The sequence below is a fragment of the Vulpes lagopus genome, chromosome 3 (assembly GCF_018345385.1).
Source record: "Vulpes lagopus strain Blue_001 chromosome 3, ASM1834538v1, whole genome shotgun sequence".
NCBI classification, from domain to species: Eukaryota; Metazoa; Chordata; class Mammalia; order Carnivora; family Canidae; genus Vulpes; species Vulpes lagopus.
Window position 1 is genome coordinate 99,305,207 of NC_054826.1, and position 23,636 is coordinate 99,328,842.

General features: G+C 44.1%; 1 protein-coding gene and 1 non-coding gene across 2 annotated transcripts in view; one reads left to right on the forward strand and one right to left on the reverse strand.

Annotated features, from left to right (window-relative positions):
* The window catches only part of LMTK2 (lemur tyrosine kinase 2), an 83,494-nt gene extending 79,894 nt beyond the window's left edge, over positions 1-3,600 (reverse strand). The window contains exon 1 of the mRNA XM_041748088.1: positions 3,209-3,600. Within this exon, the coding sequence (XP_041604022.1) occupies positions 3,209-3,296 (88 nt within the window). The 5' untranslated portion in view covers positions 3,297-3,600. The remainder of the gene's footprint in view (positions 1-3,208) is intronic.
* A 17,141-nt stretch (positions 3,601-20,741) lies between these two features.
* Positions 20,742-20,848, forward strand: LOC121488431. The gene has a single exon (XR_005987060.1). It is a non-coding gene; the product is annotated as a U6 spliceosomal RNA (small nuclear RNA).
* The last annotated feature ends 2,788 nt before the right edge of the window (positions 20,849-23,636 follow it).

Consider the following 23,636-nt stretch of genomic DNA (forward strand, 5'->3'; position numbering starts at 1 on the left):
TCCCAGAAGCTATTGAAATAAACACAAAAATTCACACTTTTAGAAAGCACTTCCTTTACTGCAGAATCTTTTTCAAGATCCAAGTCTGTTTGTTTAACCTAAAACCAGAGCCCCGGTTTCACAAGCTGCTGTTTAATAAGTAGCTGAGTCCCACCGGCTTCACAGACTTCCGTGAGCTCCTTTATCTGGAACTGCTAAAAAGCTTCCTCTGTCCTCGGTGACCTAATATGCCACAGAACAATAGAAGTGGGTTTCCTTGTCTAACCACTATCCTAATATTAATAACAAACTGTGGACTTAAAGGAATGCCTTCACAAATACAAACAGAAGATCTTTCTTTATGATCTGAATCCTAAGAATCATATAAAAGGTACGTAAATGTTTTCTAAGAGAAGAATGATCTCATAACTATGACCTGGAGAAAATAATTTCTCAACTGTAACCTTAGTTTAGTAACTTAACTGTGTGTGAAAACAGTGGACTTTCTCCCTTTATGTAAGCTTCCTAGTGAGGACCAACAAGATCTCCATCTACCTAACAAAGGCCATTGCAGAAATATACATTCTCAGGAAGAGGCCCCCAAAGAGGGCATAAACAACCCCCAGAGCAATAAAGAGAGGTCCAAAATAAAGTTCAAGCAAGAAATGCCTTCCTTGTACACCTGAAACTAATATAACACTGTATGTTACCGAACAGGAATTAAAATTAAAACCTGAAAGAAAGAAAGAAAGAAAGAAAGAAAGAAAGAAAGAAAGAAAGAAAGGCCTTCTTGCCTGATAGACAAAGGCAATCCACATATTTACAAAGCTTAATTATGACCGAATATGTAAGTATCCTTTTCAACTTCCGAACCTAGAAATGAATTTTGGCTTAATTTTAGTTAACTGCCTCATTTCTTTCCCCATGCAAATGGACTGGCAAAGAATAAAATCCAAGTATTTTTTCCAACCTATTTTTGATAAGCCATGCTTTCTCCAAGGCACTGGAGAAACCAGTTTAAAATTTAAGTAGAAAGAATAATGCCAAGGAGATAAAAAAAATACTATGTGATGCATCTGTCCTTAATTTGAAAATGGCCAGTCCCTCAGATAATCAAAGGCTCGAGAGTTACTATGTTTTCAACATTTAACTGCTCTTTTACCTAGCATCTATGTTCAAGAGGGGTTCCTCCTTCTTAACCAGTGAGATCACTTCCCAGGATTAGCTCAAATGTTTCTTTATTCTCCTTGGCCTAATACATCTTCATCAAGAATCCATCTCCATAACCAGGATTAATCGTCTCTTTTGGACGGTAATACAAACCCCCAAATCTATGTGTGATTGTGCATCTTTTCCACAGAATTTAACCTTAGGTACCTATCATTCATATGCCACATGTCTAATCACATACGTTCTAAGCAACAGAATATGAAGAGAAAATCTGCCAAAAGCAGCTATACATCACCAAATATTTGTCTTATTAATGCCAAAATTTGGTATTTCTATTTACAGATTTTCTTGATTATTTATGTTTTACAATGCTCCGGAAAACCCTCGGATTTTATGATTCACAACTCCATAAAATAGTGAAAGAATGGAATAAAAATCATGTCAAGAGGTTTATAGGCAGACACATTTCCATAGGTTTTCACATAGAATCCGTTTTTCAAAAAATATAAAAATTTAAGTGCAAAGTCATCTGGAAACTTCTTGAATCCCTTCACTGAAGACTCTTTATCCACTATCTTACTCTAGTGCTAATTTTCAATTTTACCATATAGTTTCCTTCAATATCAACATCAACATCTTTCCATACAGTCTTTTACAACTTCCCGAGTACTTTCTGTTACTGCAAACCCTCCTAATAATATTCACTTTCCTTATCTACCAGATCAGAAAACAGAATTCACCTAACAAATATTTGATCTAAGGCAGTGGCAATAACTTAGATGTTACATGGTACAATGATAACAGTTAAAACTCAACTAACAGCACTCAAAGACATAATCTGGTGTAGCTCTGAAACAATTACATATAACTTTCATTGTAGATGTGTTTGTCATTACTGGGTAAGACACCTTCCACATTGTGTACCCAGTGAATTTCATTTAAAAATAATTCTTAACGTCAAGAGTATGCCTAAACTCTTACAAGTCTTGAAATGAGAAGTGGAAAAATCACACAACTAGGGGAATCTAAAACCTGGGTATTAGATGTGGCTCCACCTACAATTTAGCTGTGTCACCTTGGGTAGGTCATTTGACCCTCAGGACCTCAGTATCTTCAACTGCAAAACAAAGACATCAGACTCAATTTTCTTTAAGGTCTCTTCCAATTCTAAAATTTCATGACTCTATGAAGTTTCAGTCTCTCCTTATTAAAGATAAGCACTAGATTTTAACCCAGATTTTTTTTTAAGCAAAAAAAAAAAAAAAAAAAAGACCCAACTAAGGACGCATTCCTAAGGTAAAGTTTTATCTAGGAAAATAAACCACAACTGAAAACGATGTCGAAAAAAATGGGGAGAAAAAAAATCACAGACTGACGTAGCTAAAATAGAAACTTCAATCACCCTTGGGCCATTCTGTCAATAGTTATTCAAAGGCTGCTACTCTAATCACTGGCTTCCTAAAATAGAAAATATTTACAGACTTGTTTCCTTCCCATCCCCAGAGATTCAATCCGAATAAAAAGCACAGCGTCTAAAATCAATTTACAACTTCAGAACAAGTTGCAGGGAGCGAAGAAAAACTCCGCACATCTCACCAAGTCATTTGCATTTAAGGAGGATTAGGGCTAACAAACGGTTCTTATTATAAGAGGTGAGAAACGCACAGGAGGCAGGTGACATCTGAAATGGAAGCAGAATTGCCAGAAAGGGATGTAGGCTGAGGACCTTCGGGCAACAGGTTCAGGGCTGGTACCGCAGCCTACATGGGGAGGGGTCGACGCTGCCATGCCACCCGGCTCGCCGTCCTTCTCGGCCCCAACCGCATCGCCTCGCCCCCGCTTCGGCCCCGGAGAGGCTGCCCGCTCCCCCACCCCACGCCCCTGCGGCAGAAACCTCCCTAATCGCTCGCGTCCCCGGGCCTCCCGCCCCGGCAGGCCCTCCGATTTCTCGGCGCCGACGCTGGACCGGGCCCGCCCCGCCTCCTCCCCCGCCACCCCCGTCGCAGTGGCCCCGCAGCCTGGGTTCCCGCAGCCCGGTCCCTGCAGCTGGCCTGCTCACCTGCACCTGTTTGCGGAAGTGGCGCGGCCCCGGCACTGCCGGCGGCCAGGAGCAACAGCAGCGGCAGCAATGCCGGCGGCCCCGGCATCTCGCCACGGCGCGGCCCCGGGGCCGGCTCTCGGGTCGCCTTCCGTCGGTCTGTCCGTCAGTCGGTCCTGCCTGCCTCAGCGGCACCCGCGCCGGCTGCTCCAGAGCACAGGTCGCTTCGGCCAAACCTCAACCTGGCTCCTGGTCCGCACCCGCCGCTCGGACCACAGAAACACCATCCTTCCCGCCCGCCCGCCTATGCCGCCGCCGCCGCCGCCACCCCTCAACAGCAGCAACGGCAGCAGCCCTGCGGAGCCGCGGGCCAGAGCAGACGCGATCCTACCGCCATGATGGGCTGCGTCATGTGACGTAGGGCGGGGGCGGGATGCCGTGACGAACAGCCCAGCCAGCCAATCGTCAGTTCCACACCGGCCGGAGAGGCCCCGCCCACCACCCTGAAAGAGGGAGGGTGGCCGCCGGTGCGCCCCCTGCAGACGGAGGAGTGCGTGGGCAGCAGGTAATGCAGACAATTATTTTAATTTTTAAAATACAGGGAAGTACAAAGGAGACAATAAAAAGCATTCCGAATCCACCCGAATTTTTTTCCAATATTTTAAAATGAGCAGAAATAAGCCTATTTTGTCTTCCTTTTTTACCTGTCATAGACATTTTAGGCCATTCTTAAGTTGACCTACACATCCTATCAGCCATCAAGGATACTTGGGCTTTCATTTCGATTCAACAGGAATAGAATGGCTCTCCCCTCACACCTACTGACTCGGCTCCTGAACTCAGGATGGTCCCTTTGCCAAGAGTGCCCTTCCTCTCTTGGCCACCTGGCACACTCCACTGTCAAGAGTCACCTAAAGGATGACGTCATCTCAGAAGGCCCCGCCCAGCCAGGAGAAATGATTGACGTCTCCTCGTGCCCCACCCCGGCCCCAGACAGGCTGCTATCCCAGCTGCCCTATTTCATTGTTCCTGGAACTGTAGGCTCCCTGAGGACAGAACTGTGCCCATGTCAGTGGGAGTATCCCCGGGGGCTGGCACAGGGCCTGGTTCCGAGTAGTTGTTTCCTAAAGGAATAGTCCCTGGTCCTGGGGCTGGGTACTCCCAGGTGCCAACTTCTCCCCACCAAGAGACAAGGTCCAGCCAATAGGTAAGGAGAGACCATAGTCCTGCAGAAAATGTAGAGAAAGCACCTTACAGGCAGAATTAACAAAATAAAGGCCTGGAGGATGGGAAAATGCTGGACTTTTCTGGAGAATGTACTTGTACCAGTTTGTGCATGAGGACTGATTTGAATCTTATCAGATGGAGCTCTATAAACTGCCAGCAGGGGAGCCCAGTTCTCCAAACTCCTCAAATGTCCATTCTAAATGTCAGCTCTCTGCAGTGCTAAACCGGCATTAGACACACAGACGATGCCCTAGGGAATATTTGTGGAATGATTAAGGCAAGCCAATAAACACCTAAGTAAACAAGTAGGTGGAATGTGAAACACTGAGTTGAAGTGTCCCTGCCTGTCTGCTGATCTCTGTTTGGGAAAGGGGAGGTAGGCAAAGTTCTGGAGAAGAGATACAATCACCCTGTTGTGCTTCGACTTCTATCAGGAAGCTCCAGACTTTGAGTTTGAGGAAGCCAGGGAATGCTCATGCTGTGTGTCAGGAGAAGTCACTATGCTTTTTTGCAGCAATGCTGGCCCAAGCAAGGCCCTGCCTCGTAATCCTTGTGGTTGTTAATCATAATTAAAGTGCACCCCAACAGCAAAATGTCAGACCGCAATCCCAAAGCAGATTTCATTATTATTTGAACAAAAGAAAAAGTTTTTAAAAATACTTTTTTTCCCACTTCACAGAGCAGGAGTTAAGGTACACATTCCTCAGAGCTCATCTAATGGAAACGTTTACCCTATCATCCACCTCACCACTCATACCTTTGCCAGTGCTTCTTTTGAAGATTTCCAGTTAGAGAATTTACAAAGCAATTGAAAACCTGTTTGCTTTGTTTGGTTTCAACCTAGGAATCAGAAAATAGCCTCTGGCACAATTTGGGATTAAATCCCTAAACTTGGAAACAATATCTTGCAGTGTGTTCCTATAGCTGTTCTCACCTGTGCTCAGCCTTTTCCAATTTTTCTTCCATACCAAGTCATCACTTGGACAATCCTACTGGCCTTGCTGGTCCTGCCAGCAAGCTCTCACTGAGGGCTAAATGCTGAGGGATATGGAGTCAGTTTAGTACTGGATATATGTGCATCTCTGGAGGTCTGGCGTCCAGCAGATACTCTAAATGTTTGCAGGGCTGAGCTGGGTGCATCCATGAGTCTTCTGTCAGTGGTGTACTGGAACTAGCTGATATGGGCTCATGAGAGCCAATTGTTAAATCTTCAGGAACTTTGCATGCCAGTTGTTAGACACAGCCATTGTTAAAAATTAAATTGTATACACTGACAAATAAATTATATTAAAAACAAAGGTAACACAGTGCCTGAGAGGCTCAATCGTTTAAGCGGCAGCTCAGGTCATGATCTCAGGGTCCTGGGATTGAGCCCCGAGTCAGGATCCATGCTCAGCAAAGAGTCTGCTTGAGGATTCTCTCTCTCCTTCTTCCTGTGCCCCTTTCTGCTCTCTAAAATAATTAAATAAATCTTTAAAAAACCCAAAACAACAACAACAACAACAAACAAACAAAGTAATAGGAGAAGCACTTCCAGAATGAAAAGCTATGAGAACACTGGCAAAAACATTCAAAATCAACTTCTTCAAACTCTAGAAATTAGCCAAAGGTTTGCAACAACACAAGGAGTATTTATTAAATAAAAATGGCTGAACTCAGTAAAAACTTTGAGCTTTGTGGCATTTTAATTTGTTGTATTTCCATTCTTCTCCCCCCCACTTCCATGGTAGTCTTAAAAAGCAACAGCCTCAAAACCACAGTAACTGTGAAAATGAGCAGCCTACCAGCTGCAGGAGGAAACAGGTTTGAGGCTTGCCCAAAAGCTGTATCCCCAGAGAACTGACAGTGTTTCACCCATCAGGCAGCATCTAAAATGGTGCCTAAAAAGGCACCATTCTCAGGACTTGTCTTTATTTGACATGACTCAGAACTCCCTTAGTGCAAACAACCCTTTTCCCAGTTTGTTGAAAATAATCGGTGGTATTTGTTTAACAATGCAGCTTCCTGAACCAGTAATACCTGTTGGCTGATCAAAAACTTAAAAGAAAAAATTAGGGAATGAAGTATCAATGGGGGCTTTGAAAAGCTCCAACAAATTCCTGGAAATCTAGAAAGCTGTGTGTATGTGCAAGGTTGTGCACAGGCCCAGGAAAGACACGAGAAGGCCTAAATTACTCATTCCTGGCTGATCTTGAGGCTCCTCGCAAGCTAGAAGTGAAGGCTAGGACAGGATTTTAAGCAGCAAAACATTGCAGGCATGCCATAACACACATACAGAGACTCTTAGGAAAATTTAGGAGACATACTGATTCAAGACATTTAAGAAAATCTTCGTATAATCATTAACTACATACAAGCTTTAAGCTAGCTGAACAGAGACTTCAGTGGCCACATGTAATAAAAAACATAGACTTTACAGAATTAGCCCAGGAAAGTAATTAAACAAACAAATGGTGACAGCAGCAGTTCTTGCAACAACAACAGCAACCACAAAACAAATTCTGGGGACAAGAGATACTAGGGAAAGGTGGTTTCCAGAGTTGCCATAGTGAGATTTTAAATGTCCAGTTTAAAAAAAAAAAAAAAAAACAATTGGAAGACACAAAAATAAACAGGAAAGTATGCTCCACAAACAGAATAAAAAAACAGTAAGGAAAAACTTTCCATGAAGAAGCTGAGAAGGTGGACTTAATAGATAAAATTTAAATCAATAGAAACCTAGTAAAAATTAATTTAAAAATAAATAAATAAACTATTACAAATATGTTCAAGGAGCTAATGGGAACCATGTCTAAATAATTAAAGGTTGATTGAAAGACATTAAAGAAGATCTCACTAAATGGAAGACATCCCATGTTCATGGATCTGAAGATTTAATATCGTTAAGAAGGCAATATTCCCCAAATGATTTGCAGATTCAATGCCATCCCCATCAAATTCCAGCTGGCTTCTTTCCAGAAACTGAGAAGCTGATACTAATACTCATATTAGAATTCAAGGGGCCCAGAATAGTTAAAACAATCTTGAAAAAAAGAACAAAGTTGGAGGACTGACCTTTCCTGATTACAAAGCTAGAATAAACAATGTGATATTAGCATAAGAATAGACATATAGAACAAATAATATAACTGAGGGTCTATAAATAAACCTAAATATTTGTAGTCAATTGATATTCAAGAAGGTACCAATACAACTCAATGGGAAATATTAGTTTCTCAACAAATGGTGCTGAAGCAATTCATATGAAAAGCATGAAGACAAACCCCCCTCATGCCATATGCAAAAATTAACTCAAAATGGATCAGAGACCTACATATAAGAATTAAAACCATAAAACTTGGGGCACCTACGTGGCTCAGTGGTTGAGCATTTGCCTTTGGCTCAGGTTGTGATCCCAGGGTCCTGGGATCAAGTCCTGCATTGGGCTCCCTGCAGGGAGCCTGCTTCTCCCTCTGCCTACGTCTCTGCCTCTCTCTGTGTCTCTCATGAAAAAATAAAATCTTAAAAAAAAAAAAAAAACACAAAACCCTCAAAAGAAAACATTGGTATAAATCTTCATGTTTTCGGTGATGGTTTCATAGCTATAAACACCAATAGCACAAGTAACAACAACAAAATGATAAATTGGGCTTCATCAAAATTAAAAACTTTTGTGCTTCAGGATCCCTGGGTGGCTCAGCAGTTTAGCACCTGTCTTTGGCCCAGGACATGGTTCTGGAGTCCTGGGATTGAGTCCCATTTCGGGCTCCCTGCATAGAGCCTGCTTCTCCCTCTGCCTTTCTCCCTCTCTCTCTCTCTCTCATTAATAAATAAAATCTTTAAAAAAAAATTTTTTAAAAGAGGATGAAAAACTTTTGTGCTTCAAAGAACACCCTCAAGGAAGTGAAAGGACAATTTACAGAATAGAAGGAAGTATTTGTGAAGCATATATCTGATAAGGTACCTGTATTTAAAGAATATATATTTTAATATTAAATATTATATATTTATTATATTTATATATTAAATATTAAATATATTTTTATATTTATATATATTAAAGAATATATATCTTTTATATATATATAAAACCCTTACAATTTGATGATGAAAAAAGAAATAATCCAATTAAAAGTAGGTAAAAGATAGGAGTAGACATTGCTCCCAAGACATACAATAAAGAAATGAAAAGATGCTCAAAATCATGTGGCATCAGGGAAATGCAAATGAACACCACTTCACACATTAGATGGCTCTAATCAAAAAGACAGATAATCATGAGTGCTAGTGATAATACACAGAAATTGGAAACTCCTACATTGCTTATGGGAATATAAAATGGTGCAGCCACTTTGAAAAATAGTCTGACAGTTCCTCAAAACGTTAAACACAGAGTTATCATACGATCTAATATTCATGCTCCTAGATATAGATCTAATATAAGTGAAGACATATGTTCACAAAAAGCCTTGTTGATCAATGTTCACAGCAGCACTGTTCACAATAGCCACCTTTTAGCTATTGTGAATAACCCTAATGTCCATCAACTGATGAATGGATCAATAGAATATGGTATGTCTTTGTAATGGAATATTATTCAGCAATAAAGGATGGAAGTACTGGGGCACCTGGGTGGCCCAGTTAGTTAAGTGTCTGACTGTTGATCTCAGCTCATGTCTTGATCTCAGGGTCGTGAGTTCAAGCCCTGTGGTGGGCTCCATGCTGGGTCAGGAGCCTACTTAAAAGAAAGAAAGAATGAATGAATGAATGAATGAATAAATAAATAAATAAATAAATAAATAAATAAATAAATAAATAAAATAAAGGAGGGAAGTACCAAAACAGCTACAACATGGATGAACGTTGAAAACATGATGCTAAGTGAAAGAGGGTGGTCATAAAAGGTCATATATTGCATTACTCCATTTTAATGAAATATCCAGAATAAACAAATCCATAGAGACAGAAATTAGGTTAGTGTTTGCCTAGGGCTGAAGGGTGGTGGGAAGAAATTGAGAGTGACCACTATCAAGTCTCACGATTTTACTATATTTTACTGTTATCTATGCTTTGAGCTTATTTACATATATTATAGTTGTATAATGGAAATACTATATTGTATGTATTATTGTGCACCTCTTCTCAACTCCAACTTCAGGGATATCATGTCTTTAGCTTGAAATAAACCAAGGTGTAAGTATTTAAACCATAGAAACTGGCAAATGATACTAATCAGGGCTGTTTGCCTCCCAGAGAGCCACTTGTTACACACATTAGTGGTCTTGCCACTGGGTACCCTTTACAGGGTCTTTATGATTGCCTCTTGCTGCCTTGAATACCTTTTGTAATTGCATTACTTTACTCCAGCCTTAGGCGAGTAAGGAGACCATGCAGATAGTAGATCGGACTCTGCCTAGTTCTCTGCCAATCAACAAAGATCACATACCTCATCCCTGACTGTCCTTGTAAATGCCTTTGTAGGAAGTCCTCACTTTTCATTGCCTTCTAGATCCTCTGTCCAAAGCTGTCTGAGTTAAGGACAGTTTACCAGCTGTGTTTGCCTTTCAGAGCCCCGAGCCATCTCCCACTTTGGGGGAGGGGGGTGCATCCAATGTTGTAAATCAATCAATCAATCAAAATAAGACACTTAACTGACTGAGCCATCCAGGTGCCACCCAGACATCTCCTTTAAACAGAACTATACAACCTATAGCTCTCTGTGATGGGCATAAATGCTTGTTTCCATTTTACAGATGAGTAACCTGAAAAACAGAGGTCAAATACTTTGGCCAAGGTCATGTGGCAGAAGCAGGATCCTAACCTAGCCAGCCTGGCTCCAGAGTCCTTGCTAAGCCCCAAAATCAAAACTGAATAATGTCAAAAGCATACATTGAAGGCCTTTTCTGAATCCCAAGTGTGGGCCAAATTATGGAGGTGTGCCTCTTGGGTGAGAGACCCTGGTGGGGAAAGAAATGGGGGTGGGGGAAGAGTTGGAGGTGGAGAAGCAAATCCTATCCTGAAAGCAGTAGTTGCTTAATAAAATAAATCTCTCCAATGAGAAAGACAGTATCTCCTCCTGGGATGAACATTTGCATTTTTTTTCTCTTTAGCCTGCCCAGCAGCTGAATCCCTTCCCATGTTGAGAAATGAGAAAGTCCCATAATATGAATTTTGGTAGGTGGAAGATCACCTCCCACTATGAAGACCAGGGGCCAGACATGGCCTCTGTGTCCCCAGCAGCCAGGGCCTAGGCATCCTTCCAGGTCCTTGGGGCTGCTGGGAGCTTCATCATCCCAGCACGCAGTTACCAAGGCAGGGCCTGGTAGCCTCCCCCTGCAGAGCCTCCTTGGTGGCTCCCTATGTCCTGAGTCCAAATCCAGAGCCCAGACCCAGCGCTTCTGTGGCTGCTCACTGCTCTTAGTCATTTCCCAGACCCATGTGGTCTCTAGAAGAATCAGAAGATCCTTGAAACCAACTCAACTATTTCAAGCTTCTGCAAAGAACATTGGCCTCTCCTTATGAATGCAGCCAGTGCTGTGGGAGCTGCTCTTGAACCAGGCCCTCAGGTATTTATGCAGCATCAACTCTGTGTCACTGGACATACCATGATGGACAAGACAAATGCTGTCCCTGCACCTTGGCATTTGTGCTCTGTCGGGGACAGAAATTGCACAGCTGATCACACAATTGTCAGTGCACTGTTGTAATAGTGAGAGGTAGTAAAGAGCAGGTATACAAGGCAGCCTGATCCAGTCCTGGGAATCAAGGAAGGCTTTTCTGAGGAGGTGATACTTGAGGGACAATCCCAAGGATGAACAGGGGGTAGTTTGTTAGGGGAGGAGGGAAATAGAGTTCCAGATGGAGGAAGGAGCGTGGCTTTTAATGTTACATCTCCTGTGCGACAGAGGGAAAACTATCACTGCCCGGTGGAAAGGCAAGTAAGTTTGGATGAGGAAAGGGAAGAGTCCAGTGTAGTCCCTGGGAATTGTGGGACTGCCTTTGGGAAAGGGTGCGATGGGGCCCTGATCCCTCCCATTTCTCTCCTAGGGGGTGTGGGAAGGGGCTTCACTTCCATTTCTGACCACAGGGCAAGCCCACTCACTACACAAGGTAGCGGTGGTGCTTTGCTGGGACCCTGGGTTCATTCCCTCTGTGTATGTGGCTTTCACCTGGATTTGACCTCCTGGATGCTCTTCAAACACACCCCCATGGCTTCCTCCTCAGGACCCCCTGAATTGGGCTCTTGCTTCCACCTGGAATACCTCTTCCAACATCTCTGCTTGTTGGCTCCCAGATATCCTCAGAGGGTCCTCCCTGGCCACCCATCCCTGTCACTGTCTGACCCCAACTCAAGGTCATTATCCTTCAGAGCACCGTTCACTCTCTGACACTTTTATGTATATATGCTCACCGGTGGGTGTATCACCAGTTCCCCTCCATCAGAATGGAAATCTCCTGAGGAGAGCCCTGCCTGCTGAATTCCCTGCTGTGCCCCCACTGCTAAAAGGCCTGGCACTGGCGGGATCTCCATCAGCCATTACTGAGTGGCTATGGGTTCGTCACTCGTCTGCAGGGCGAGCCAGCCAGAGGCAGGGCCCTGGCAGCTGCATCCACTCCTGCTGGCAGCTTTTCCAGGGAAATCTGGCACAGGCTTAGCTTTCTTCCCCTCTCCCACCCAGTGGTTGACTCCTTCCCACGTCTACTCTGGCCCCATCTGACACCACTGCCCAACTGGGTCCCCAGGCTACTCTCCAGAGATGTAACACGTGGCTTCCCCAGCTGCCCTTGGGATCACTGCCACTCTTCCTCTTGCCAACCATCCACCTTGCCCAGTGCCATCTTCCTAACTCCTTGTCCTGGGGAATAATGGTTGGTGTGCGGGCACCCTGAGCTTCTCTAGGGCAGGGCACATGTTCTGTTCACATCTACTCCTCCCCGATCATTCCACAACAATTTGACAACTAGAGGAGGAGACTGTGATGTGTTGGGTCATGTTCCAAGCACAGGAATAAACACGAATATGAGGTCCACACTCTCTGGGAGGTGGTATTCTAGGACAAAAAGCCGAGACTGCTTTGGGAAGCCCTGGCTGGCTCCTCTTCCCAGCCAGTCAGGGGACCCTTGCCCCAAGCCTATAAAACCAAGGCTGACTTACTGGGGTAGCTTCCCACATCAGCTCCCACCAGGTCAGCTGGGGCAGGTCAGGTGGCAGGTGCCTGGCGGCAGTGGGAAGTTTCCCCTGAGTGGCACTGGCATGTGGGTCTGGAGTGGCTGGAGGGCCAGGTGGAGGCCTGTTGGCTTGCCTGGACCAAACAGCCTGTGCAACAGCATCTTCTGGCCCTGCGTTGGCACTGGGCCACAAAGGAAGTTCAGGATGCAGGGCCTGGGAACTCTGAGGCAGAAGAAATCCTTGGGGAGGCTCCTCAGGGAGGAGGTAGCGGTGCAATGTCGCCCTATCCCATCTCAGGTGCCTGGAGTGAGTCCCAGCAAGTGGCACCTAGAAGGAGCAATTTTCCTTTTTTTTTCCTGTCTGCCCCCAAATGCCAGGGAAGTAAACACTTCTTGTCATCCCAAAGACAACAGGTAAGGAATTGACTCCTGCAGAACCCAGCTGCCCAGAACCTAGGGTCAAAACCACCTAGATAATAAACCATAGGCCACTGTTTGTGGTTGGTGCCTAATTCTTCCTGTAGCTCCTTTTCAGTCTCAGGGCCCAGCAGGGTGCTGTACTCACAAGCAGCACCCCCTCACCCTCCACCCCAGTGGCTGGGCCTGAGTCAGGGAGGCCCAGGTGACTTCCTGCACCTCCCTTAGCCCCACCTGTTTGTGCTTAAAGCTGTTCAGGGTGGTTCTGCCACCTGCCAACAAGCCCAGCCAGAATGTGTGGTTCCTTCTCTAACACTCAATGGATTTATTATTTAATAGCAGAGGGAGGTGTGGTTATTTTTTTAATTACAGGGTTTTATTGGAAATAGGCTTTTTCACTGTGCCTGGCATACCCGGTTACAACCATGAACCATGGCTCTTTAGGATGGCACATGTGTGTCCCTCTCTCGGATTTTCAGGACAAGCCACACACAATTCCAGACTCTGCTCAGGATGCTCAGACATGTACTGTGTCCCAAGTGACAGGCAGGCATTTCCAGTGCATTTTCTCATTATTCCCCATAAGCTATGCCCATCGTGGATTTGGGGCATCTTTGTTCTCCCGGAGAATGGTAAGGTGTGGGATGGTATTTGGTCAGCAATAGGATGAAAGGACTCATAGGGAGGCTGACTTTCCACCATGGATTTCACTTGTGCTCATGGCCATAGTCTCCTTCCTCATATTTGTTTTCCATTGGAGAAGACTGGCCCTGTCCCAGCCCTTCACCTCTCCACATGAAGGGCTGAAGCTCTCAACTCAGCTCAAGTGGGATAGGAGAGATCCCAAGGAAGGATGGGGCAGAAGGGCCTACATGGCAGGTCTGTCCTAGGTCTTGAGAATACCAAAAAAACCCTCCAAAACTCAACTAGCTCTTCAACTCTTCAGCTTCAACATCTCTGGGCATCCCTAAAAACAACCTCTGTCCTCCTCTGTTTGTGCTATGCTTACTTGGGTCTTGCTCAACCACACCCCAGATTCTTTGAAGACAACCTTCTGTGACTTTCTTCTTATTGAGATGGCTAAGGAACTATAAACCATGGAAGCTAATGATTCCTATGGGGAAAACACATTGCAAACTTCCTGATACTGCAAGAAAGCATCTCCAGGAAAAGACATCAGGCCCTTCTGGCCACCCAGCAGCCACGCCCACTGGACCCTGGCCCTGCACAGGCCCAGAGCACAGAATCTCCAATAGAGAGGCCTGAATTGTGGGAGATTATATTGTAGCAAGGCCGGATGAGACAAGGAAGCGCAAGACAGAAGAGATATTCAGCCAGAGACCTTAAAATGCAGGAAAGGGGATAATGCAAATGTGACCAGACCTGGGAATGACCATGTTAACAAGGAAAAATGCCATGTTGCCATGTTAAGTAAAAACAGACAGCATGATCTCATGTTCATATGCATATTCAAATCAGTATTATACATATTCATAAGGACTAGAAGAAAATCACCCAAACATAAGAATACTAACGTGGTTATCTCTGAATGGTAGGACTATGGATGTTTCTTCTCTTCTATTTCTTTTTTCTCCCCCCCTCCCTTTTTTTGGTATTTTCTCACCTTTCTCTAATGAGCCTGAGTTATTTCATAGGGAAAAAGGAAACTTTTTTTTTCCTTTGTGTGTTTATTTTTGTTTTTAAGCTGGTGGATTTTACAGACTCAACTCAGCAATATCATGTCAAGGACAGAGACTGTGTCACCATCATAGCACCAATTGTCACCACGATTAGAGAATCATGTAGAATTTTTTTTAATATACTTTACATCGTGGAAAATATTCCAGATGGCACTAAAATGATAATATCCATTTCTAAACGTTTATATTCACGGTGCTAGGGCACCGCTGCTCCTGGCCGAGCCAGTCCATGTTTTATTTTACACCTTGGGCTCTGGTAGCTTGATTATGCACTGTTATCCCCACCAACTCTGAATCTGCTGCCTGCTGGGAGGTGTTAAAAAAAGCCCTTTTTTAGAGAGATAATTGAATCGGCTGAGGGAAGTGGAGTGTTTTATTTTTGGTGGGGATGGTTGGCTATGTTCCAGGTATTTTTTTAAATTTTACTTGAAAGATTGTTGCTGTTTGGGGACGGTGGATAGCTTTTCGATTTGCTATTCTGCATTGTTTCTGAGCAAGGTATAGGTGCATGGAGATGATACGTTATTTGCTGTGTCTTTATTCAAATCTGACTGTATGTGTCTGTTCAAAAGAGAGCTGGAGCCAGTAGCTGGCTTGTTTGGAGACAAGATATGCTATTCGATTTTGGAATAACTAAGTGGAATCTGTACCTTTCCACAAGTCAGGGGGTCCAGGTCTCCAGGTCATCAGATGTGCCGGCTCCTTTACATAAGAATGGGGAAGGGCTGGCTGGCTGGTTGTTTTTCTCTGTATTGATTACAATTATCAATGAACTAAGTGAGCTGATTAGATGTTTGGGCAATAGGTAACTCGGCTCTAGTCCTGCTCATAAGATCAAGCTGAGAGAATCTTTGAAGACACTGAGCTCTGAGCAAGCAGACATTTTCAAATTATTATTATGGTAAGATATACATAACATAGGGATGTACCACTTTAACCATTTTTAAGTGTACAGCTCAGTGGCATTAAGTATATTCACATTGCTATGTAACCGTCACCACCATCCATCTCCAGAAACTGTTCGCCTTCCCAAACTAAAACACTATATCCTCATTAAAGAATAACTCTTCACTACCCCCTCCCCCCAGCCCTTGGCAACCACCATTTCACTTTTTTTCTGAATTTGACTACTCTAGGTACCTTACATGAGTGGAATCATATATTTGTCCTTTTGTGAATGGCTTCTTTCATCTAGTGCAACATGTCAAACATTCCTTTTCAAGGCTGAATAATATTCCATGGTAGGGATAGACCATATCTTGTTTATCTATCCATTTGTTGATGGACATTTGGGTTGTTCCCACCCTTTGACTATTGTGAATAATGCTGCTAGGAACATGGGTGTGCAGATATAGGCTCCTGTCCCTACTTTCAATTCTTACGGGTATATATTCAGAAGTAGAATTGCTAAGTAAGCACACATTTTAATAGAAACAGAAATGAGGCCAATTAGAAAAGTTCTCTGGCTCCTGATGCTTAGTGTCAGCAACACCTGCCTCCTGGAGAGACCCCAGGAAGTTTAGAAAGTGCGGTAGCACCAAGCCTTAGAAAATGGGTTTGAGCTGGAAGGGTCTTGAGAAGCATGGAGCCCAGAGCTCTCACTTTGTGGGTGAAGAATCTGCATTGAATCCAAATCTTGCAGTGACATATTTCCTGTGTCCTGATCATGAAGCTTGGTTCCTCACCCTTTTGGGGATAAGGAAAAAAGAAACCATAACTCTGGAGTAGGAGTTTCAGGGAGAATTTTCTGCTGGGTCAGGAACTATTTGCTCCTGACTTCAAGGTCACTGCATATGCATATCCTTCTCCTCAGCATGAGCAGGGGATTTCAAGAGGCAACACATGGACTTATTACACCCAAAGTGACAGGCAATATAAAGCATTAAAAGGTGCTGTTGACTAAGTCCTGGAGATAAGCTGTTGTCCATTAGAGTTTCCTTCATGCAGACATACACCAGACAGACATCAAATCTCACTATCTGAGATTCTGGTTTGGCAACAGCTGTGGGAAATGCCAGAGATGGTTGTAGTGGCCATTTATCACTCTTTCTAGCCACCTAGCATGGCTGTGGGAGGCTGATGATCATTTTCTCGGCCTTCTTTGAAGCTAGAGCCCTGCCCTGCAGCTATATTCTACCAATGCATGGGTGCCCAGCCAGAAGTTAGAAACAGAAGTGAATACTAGATATATCCACTTTGAAGGAGGGTGGCCAACACTGCATGTAATGCCTAGACAGAGAATCAAAGGGATTACTCTTTGTTTGTAGCAGTGGTGTCTCCATTAAACCTGTCCTGTAGTGTGCTTGGGGCTTGTTCCTGACTATGGAGACTCCAATCCAGGTTCTTAGCCTTCCTGGAGATTCTGAGTTACCCACTCTCTTTAATGCATCCCTTTTCTGCTCCAGCCAATTAGAGTAGTTTCTGTGGTTATGACTAAGAACCCAGACTGATTCATCAGATTACTGGTTACCAGTTAGAATTAGGTTCAGCTATGAATACTGGGGACCGTGTCCTTCCCCCACCTCCAAATAAGAGAGCCTTAAACAAGTCAAAAGTCTATTCCTTTCTCATTTAAAAGTCTGGGGTAGGGGGATCCCTGGGTGGCTCAGTGGTTTAGGGCCTGCCTTCAGCCCAGGGTGTAATCCTGGAGTCCCGGGATCAAGTCCCACATTGGGTTCCCTGCATGGAGCCTGCTTCTCCCTCCGCCTGTGTCTTTGTGTGTGTGTGTGTGTGTGCGTCTTTCTCTTTTTCTATCTCTCATGAATAAATAAATAAAATCTTAAAAAAAAAAAAAAGTCTGGGGTAAGCAGTCCTGGCAGTCCTTCCAGCTTCCCACTCTACCATCTCTAGGCTGTGGCCCCATCCTCACAGTGCAAGATGGCGGCTGGAACTCCAGCCACCACATTCATACTCCAGATTGCAAAATGGAAGAAAAGATGAAGAAGAAGGAGCAAAGAGGGGGGGACCTGGGCGGCTCAGTGGTTGAGTGGCAAATGAATTTTAAGATTCCAGGAACTTGGGACACCTGGATGGCTCAGCAGTTAAGCATCTGTTTTTGGCTCAGGGCATGATCTTGGATTCCCAGGATCAAGTCCCTATCAGGCTCCCTATGGGGAGCCTGCTTCTCCCTCTGCCTGTGTCTCTGACTCTCTCTCTATCTGTGTCTCTCATGAATAAATAAATAAAATCTCTTTTAAAAATTCCAGGAACTTTCCTTAAAAGATAGCTGTTATGAACTCTGCCCCTTCTCTCTCTCTTATTTTTTAAGATTTTATTTATTTATTTATGAGAGACACAGAGAGAGGGGTAGAGACATAGACAGAGGGAGAAGCAGGGTTCTTGCAGAGAGCCTGATTCAGGACTCAATCCCAGGACCCTGGGATCACAACTTGAGCCAAAGGCAGACACTTAACTGACTGAACCACCCAGGTGCCCCAAGAGTGGGGATTTTTAGTATCCAGAGCTTTGGCTAGAGAACACAGCCCAGATGGCCTACAAAAGTCAAGGAGAAAATGTATTACTGATAGAAGACTTGCAGGATATGCTCATTTCAAGACGGTTTCTGTGTGCCAGTCTTGGGATTTAGGCATCAGAAGTCAGTGTGATCCCCAGACCAGAAGCATCAGTATCACCTGGGAATGTGTCAGAAATGTACATTTTTAGGCTGCAAAGGCCTGGACCTCCTGAAACAGGAACTGGGAAGTGGAGCCAGCTATTAGTGTCTAAAGCAGCCTTCCAGAGGGATCAGATGCTGACGTTTGAGAACTACCTCTCAAAAGTGCACATACTGGGACAGTAGCTCAGCCTCTCACAGAGCTATCTTCACTGGGTTGCATTTTGTTCACTAGTGTAATCCCCAGCACCTAGAACAGTACCGGGCACATAGTAGGAGTTCAATGATTATTTGCTGGATGAATGAATGAGATGTTCTTGGCTCTCATGAAGGAAACAACTCATTGAAACTCATTGCCATGTTTGCCTTTGTTGTGGGGACATTGTTCACCACCCCCCAATCCTTACCTCCTGTAATGCATTCCATATGAGATATTTATTTTCAAACTTACGGCAAAAAGAGCTTGCTTCCCATGAGAAATGGATATTGTTTCAGTCGGGGTCCCATCAGGATCCAGATGGTACACTCAAAATAGGATCATTTTAGGAAGGTTTATTTACAATGGAGCTATTTACAAAGGTGTGGATAACAGCAGCTAAGTTGTTATCATTCCCGGCTGGAAGGAGTGGGGCAGGAGGTGTTGCCAGAACACAGGAGAGGAGAAAGTTAGGTACAGAAGGATGACCTTCAGGGTCATCCTGGGTGGCTTAGCAGTTGAGCGCCTGCCTTTGGGTCAGGGCATGATCCTGAAGTCCCGGGATCGAGTCCCCCATCAGGCTCCCTGCATGGAGCTTGCTTCTTCCTCTGCCTGTGTCTCTGACTCCCTCTCTCTCTCTCTGTGTGTGTCTCTCTCATTAATAAATAAATAAAATCTTTAAAAAAAAAAAAAAAAAAAGAAGGATGACGTTTGGTTGAGGAAACAGCCAGCCCAAGATAACTTGACCTTGAAGGGATAAGGCACTGGGGGTGGCAGGGGGGGGGGGCGGCGGGGGGGCTAGATAAATAATCCAGCCTCACACCCCTCTCTTCCTCTATCTCGTGCCAGAGCTTTGCATGGGTACAGGAAGCCGAAGTGTACAGGAACCTGTTAGTATAGTCTGCAAAGCTCTTCCTGGGACAGGAATGGTGTGAAGAGTTGAGAGTGGTTCTGAAGTGGCAAAGGGAAGATGTCTGCCATGAATGTGTTTCCTTCCCTGACAATGAAAAGGACACAACTGATCTTATCTTCCTTTTCACTTCGCCCACCAGGAAGCTCTGAAGCAAATAGGAGGCTAGAACAACTGTGTCATCTTTGACTTGCCCTTTGACTTCTTTTGTCCCTGGTTATCACTTCTTTTTTATTTTATTGGCCCTGGTTCCTTCTTCCCACCTAATTTGTGATTACTTTATTGAATATTTTCTTTTTGTAAGACATCGCAACCCTTATGGCAAGAACCCTGGCACATAGACAATTTTTTTAAAATCAAAAAATTTTAAATAAAATTTATCAAATGGCTATTCTGTGCCAGGCACTGTAATAGGTGCTACAGGATGTAGAAAAGTAGTTGAGATGCAGCCTTCTATACTCAAGGAACCCCAGTGTAAAAGGAAGGGCAAATTCTTTTTTCTTTTTTTTTTTAATAATTTTTTTTAATTTTTATTTATTTATGATAGGCACACAGTGAGAGAGAGAGAGAGAGAGACAGAGACACAGGCAGAGGAAGAAGCAGGCTCCATGCACCGGGAGCCCGACGTGGGACTCAATCCTGGGTCTCCAGGATCACGCCCTGGGCCAAAGGCAGGCGCTAAACCACTGCGCCACCCAGGGATCCCAGAAGGGCAAATTCGATGAGTGTGAAGACTCGTGTTCTTGACTCTCATGAAGGAAACAATTCATTGAAACTCATCGCCACATTTGCCTTTGCTGTGGGAACATTGTTCACAAATGAGGGAGAATAGTGTTGAAACCACATGGAGGGGGATGCACTTGCTACAATCTCTCTAAAAGGTGGGTAAGATCACACATCTCTTTTGTCTTCTAAAAGGTGAGCACAGAGCTTAGGGCTCTGCTTAATGTGATCAAGTCCAGCTCACTCTCAAAGCATCCAGGAGGATGATGGGAAAACCCAGAGTGCACCATTCACTCAGCACCAGGCTCCATGGGAGGGTTTGATGCTTACTCCCTTTGTCTTCATGCTTCATCCCTGGTGATGATATCAACAAGAAGGAACCACGGAGGTCCATGACACTCAGCAACTCCTCAACTACATCCGGGCCTCACAGCTGGCCAACAGAACTTCCTGAGATGATGGAAATGTTCTCTATCTTCACAATCCAATATGGTAGCCACTGGTCACAGCTTGAATGTTTGAAATGTGGCTGGTGTGACTAAGGAACTGCCTTTTGTGTGTGTGTGTAATTATGGTAAAAATACACGTAACATAAAGTTGCCCTTTAAAGAAAAGATTGAGTGCTCGCTTCGGCAGCACATATACTAAAATTGGAACGATACAGAGAAGATTAGCATGGCCCCTGCGCAAGGATGACACGCAAATTCGTGAAGCGTTCCATAAATTTTTATACCTCAGATGGCTAAGGGAGTGGCCTGGCCTCAGTCTGCTCAACTAAATCACCAGTTCCAAGACAGCAGGGAATAATAAAGATAAAAATAATATAATAACAACAACAACAACAACAAAAAAAAAGATTGATATTTATTTATTTATTTATTTATTTATTTATTTATTTATTTATGAGAGAGAGAGAGAGAATGGGGATGGGGGGAGAGGGAGATAGAAAGAATCTGAAGCAGACTCCATACTTAGCATGGAGCTTAACATGGGGCTTGATCTCACAGTTGTGAGATCGTGACCTGAGCCAAAACCAAGAGTCAGGTGCTTAACCAACTAAGCCACTCAGGCGCCCCTAAAAGTTGCCGTTCTAATCATTTTTAAGTGTATGGTTAAGTATAGTAAGTACATTCATGTTGGCGTGCAACTATCACCATAATCCCCCCAGATCTTTTTAATCTTCCCAAACTGAAAGTCTGTCTAACTTCCCATTCCTCCTCCCACAGTACACAACAACCACCATTCTATTCTCTATTTCTATAAATCTGACTACAGGTGGAATCATACAGTATTTGTCCTTCTGTCTCTGGCTCACTTCATTCAGCATTGTGCCCTCCAGGTTCATCCATGTTGGAGCAGGTGCCAGAATTTCCTTCCTTTTTAAGCTTGAATAGTATTCCATTGTATGGATAGACACATTTTGCTTATATTCATTGGTCAATGGCACATGGAGAAAAGGGAACCCATGTGCACTTTTATTGGAATGTAAATTGGTGTAGCCGCTGTGGAAAACAATATGGAAGCTCCTCAGAAAAAAAAAAAAAAAAAGATAGAGTTGCCATATGATCCAGTAATTCCACTTCTGGGTATTTTTATCCAGAGGAAATGAAATCACTATCTGGAAAAGATACATGGACAGAGTAAAGAGCGGGGAGGAAGAGCACTGTAGTCTCTCAGGCAGGAAGTGATGGCCTGAGGTGATGAGGATAGAGATGAGAGGAAATGAGAGGATTGGAAAAAGACCCCCTCTCCCCCTCGGTACAACCCACAGAATGTGGTTGGACATGGGACAAAGGGTAGCAATAGTAAGACACACAGGGTGGCCTCTGGGTTTCTGGCTTGGGCAGCTGTATAGATGCTTTTGCCATGGCCCAGCCCCTGGTCTACCTGTCTTAACTCATTTAATCCACCACATCAACCCAACAAGATAGATACTATTCCTACCTCGATTTTTCAGACCAGGAAACAGGCACAGAGAAATTAAGTAATTTACCCTAGGTCACACAGGAAGCAAGGAGTTGGGATTCACATCCCAGGAGTCTGGTCCCATGGTCTTTAAGTTAACCCATTACACCACACATCGATTGCAATAAAAATTCAGCTAAGAAAAAGAAATCTGTACCTACTGATGACAACTGTATACAAAACCAAGGCCCTCAAGAAAGATCGAAAGAAAAAAAAAAAAAAAGAAAGAAAGATTGAAAGATCAAACAAACAGATAATGAGGTTTAATGTTTCATAGATTTGTCTTCCTGGAATTCACTTGAGTTTGTAGTTTTTAAAAGAATAGCTCTGGGATCATAAAGCACCTGAGGCAGGCAGTATTCAGAGGTTTTAGGTTCCACATGGAGAGAGTTCACTGTGGTGTCTGCAGGCTCCTCCTTTATTCCTTCAAGATTGGCTGCCACTTGGGGGTTCTGATTCTCTGCCAGAGCAGCATGGAAGGAGGCAACAAATGACCCAGATCAGGGACTATCTATCTATCTATCTATCTATCTATCATCTATTTATTTAAGATTTTAATTTATTTGTTCATGAGAGACACAAAGAGAAAGACAGAGGGAGAAGCAGGCTCCCCAGAGGGAGCCTGTTGTGGGACTCAATCCCAGGACCCAGGGATCACGACCTGAGCTGAAGGCAGGCTCTCAACCAGGTGCCCCAGGACCTGGATCAGGGACTTCTTAAAAGATGACTTTCCCTGATTTCCAGTGCGGCCCAACATGCTTGTCATTGGTTTGGCTGAAGAAACACTTTGGACACTTTGAGCATCTTCCTCTGAACTTGGTCCCTCACAGGCCAACAACACCCATCATGTGCCTCTACTCCTGCTTTTCAGAGTTCATGAACCACTGAGGGAGTTGCAGGTGGATCACACATTCCTGGTCTAGTCCTGTTATTCTGTCCCCTGGGCTGTGACAGGGCAGCCCCTTGGCTGGGTTAAATAGACACAATCCCCGCCGCACACCCAGTGGCCGGATTAAATGCTCACCGTCCACGGCCAACAAATGTTGATTGACTGACTAATTGAATGAACAAATGAATTAATGAATAAGAGAGATAAGAAAGCAGGTGTTAGAAATACAATACCATTTAGGCTAGAGGGGAGGTACCAAACCAGCCTAGGGGGATCAGGCAAAAACAAAACAAAACAAAGAGGTTAATTCTAGGCTGTGTCTTGAGGACACAACAATGTTCTCTTGAAAGAGGTAGTAGCACAGGGGCTTCTGGGTAGCTCAGTTGGTTAAGCATCTGCTTTCCACTCAGGTCATCATCCTGGAGTCCCGAGATCAAGCCCCACCTCAAGCTCCCTGCTCAGGAGGAAGTCTGCTTCTCCCTCTCCCTCAGCCCCTCACCCCACTCATGGTCTCTCTCTCTCTCTCTCTCTCTCTCTCTCTCATTCTCAAATAAATTAATAACATCTTAAAAAAAAAAAAAAGAGGTAGCCCAGGTGGCAAGTGTTAGAGCCTGGTGTGGGGGATGCTCTAAGACACGTTAGCACCCAGAGAGGGCAGGTA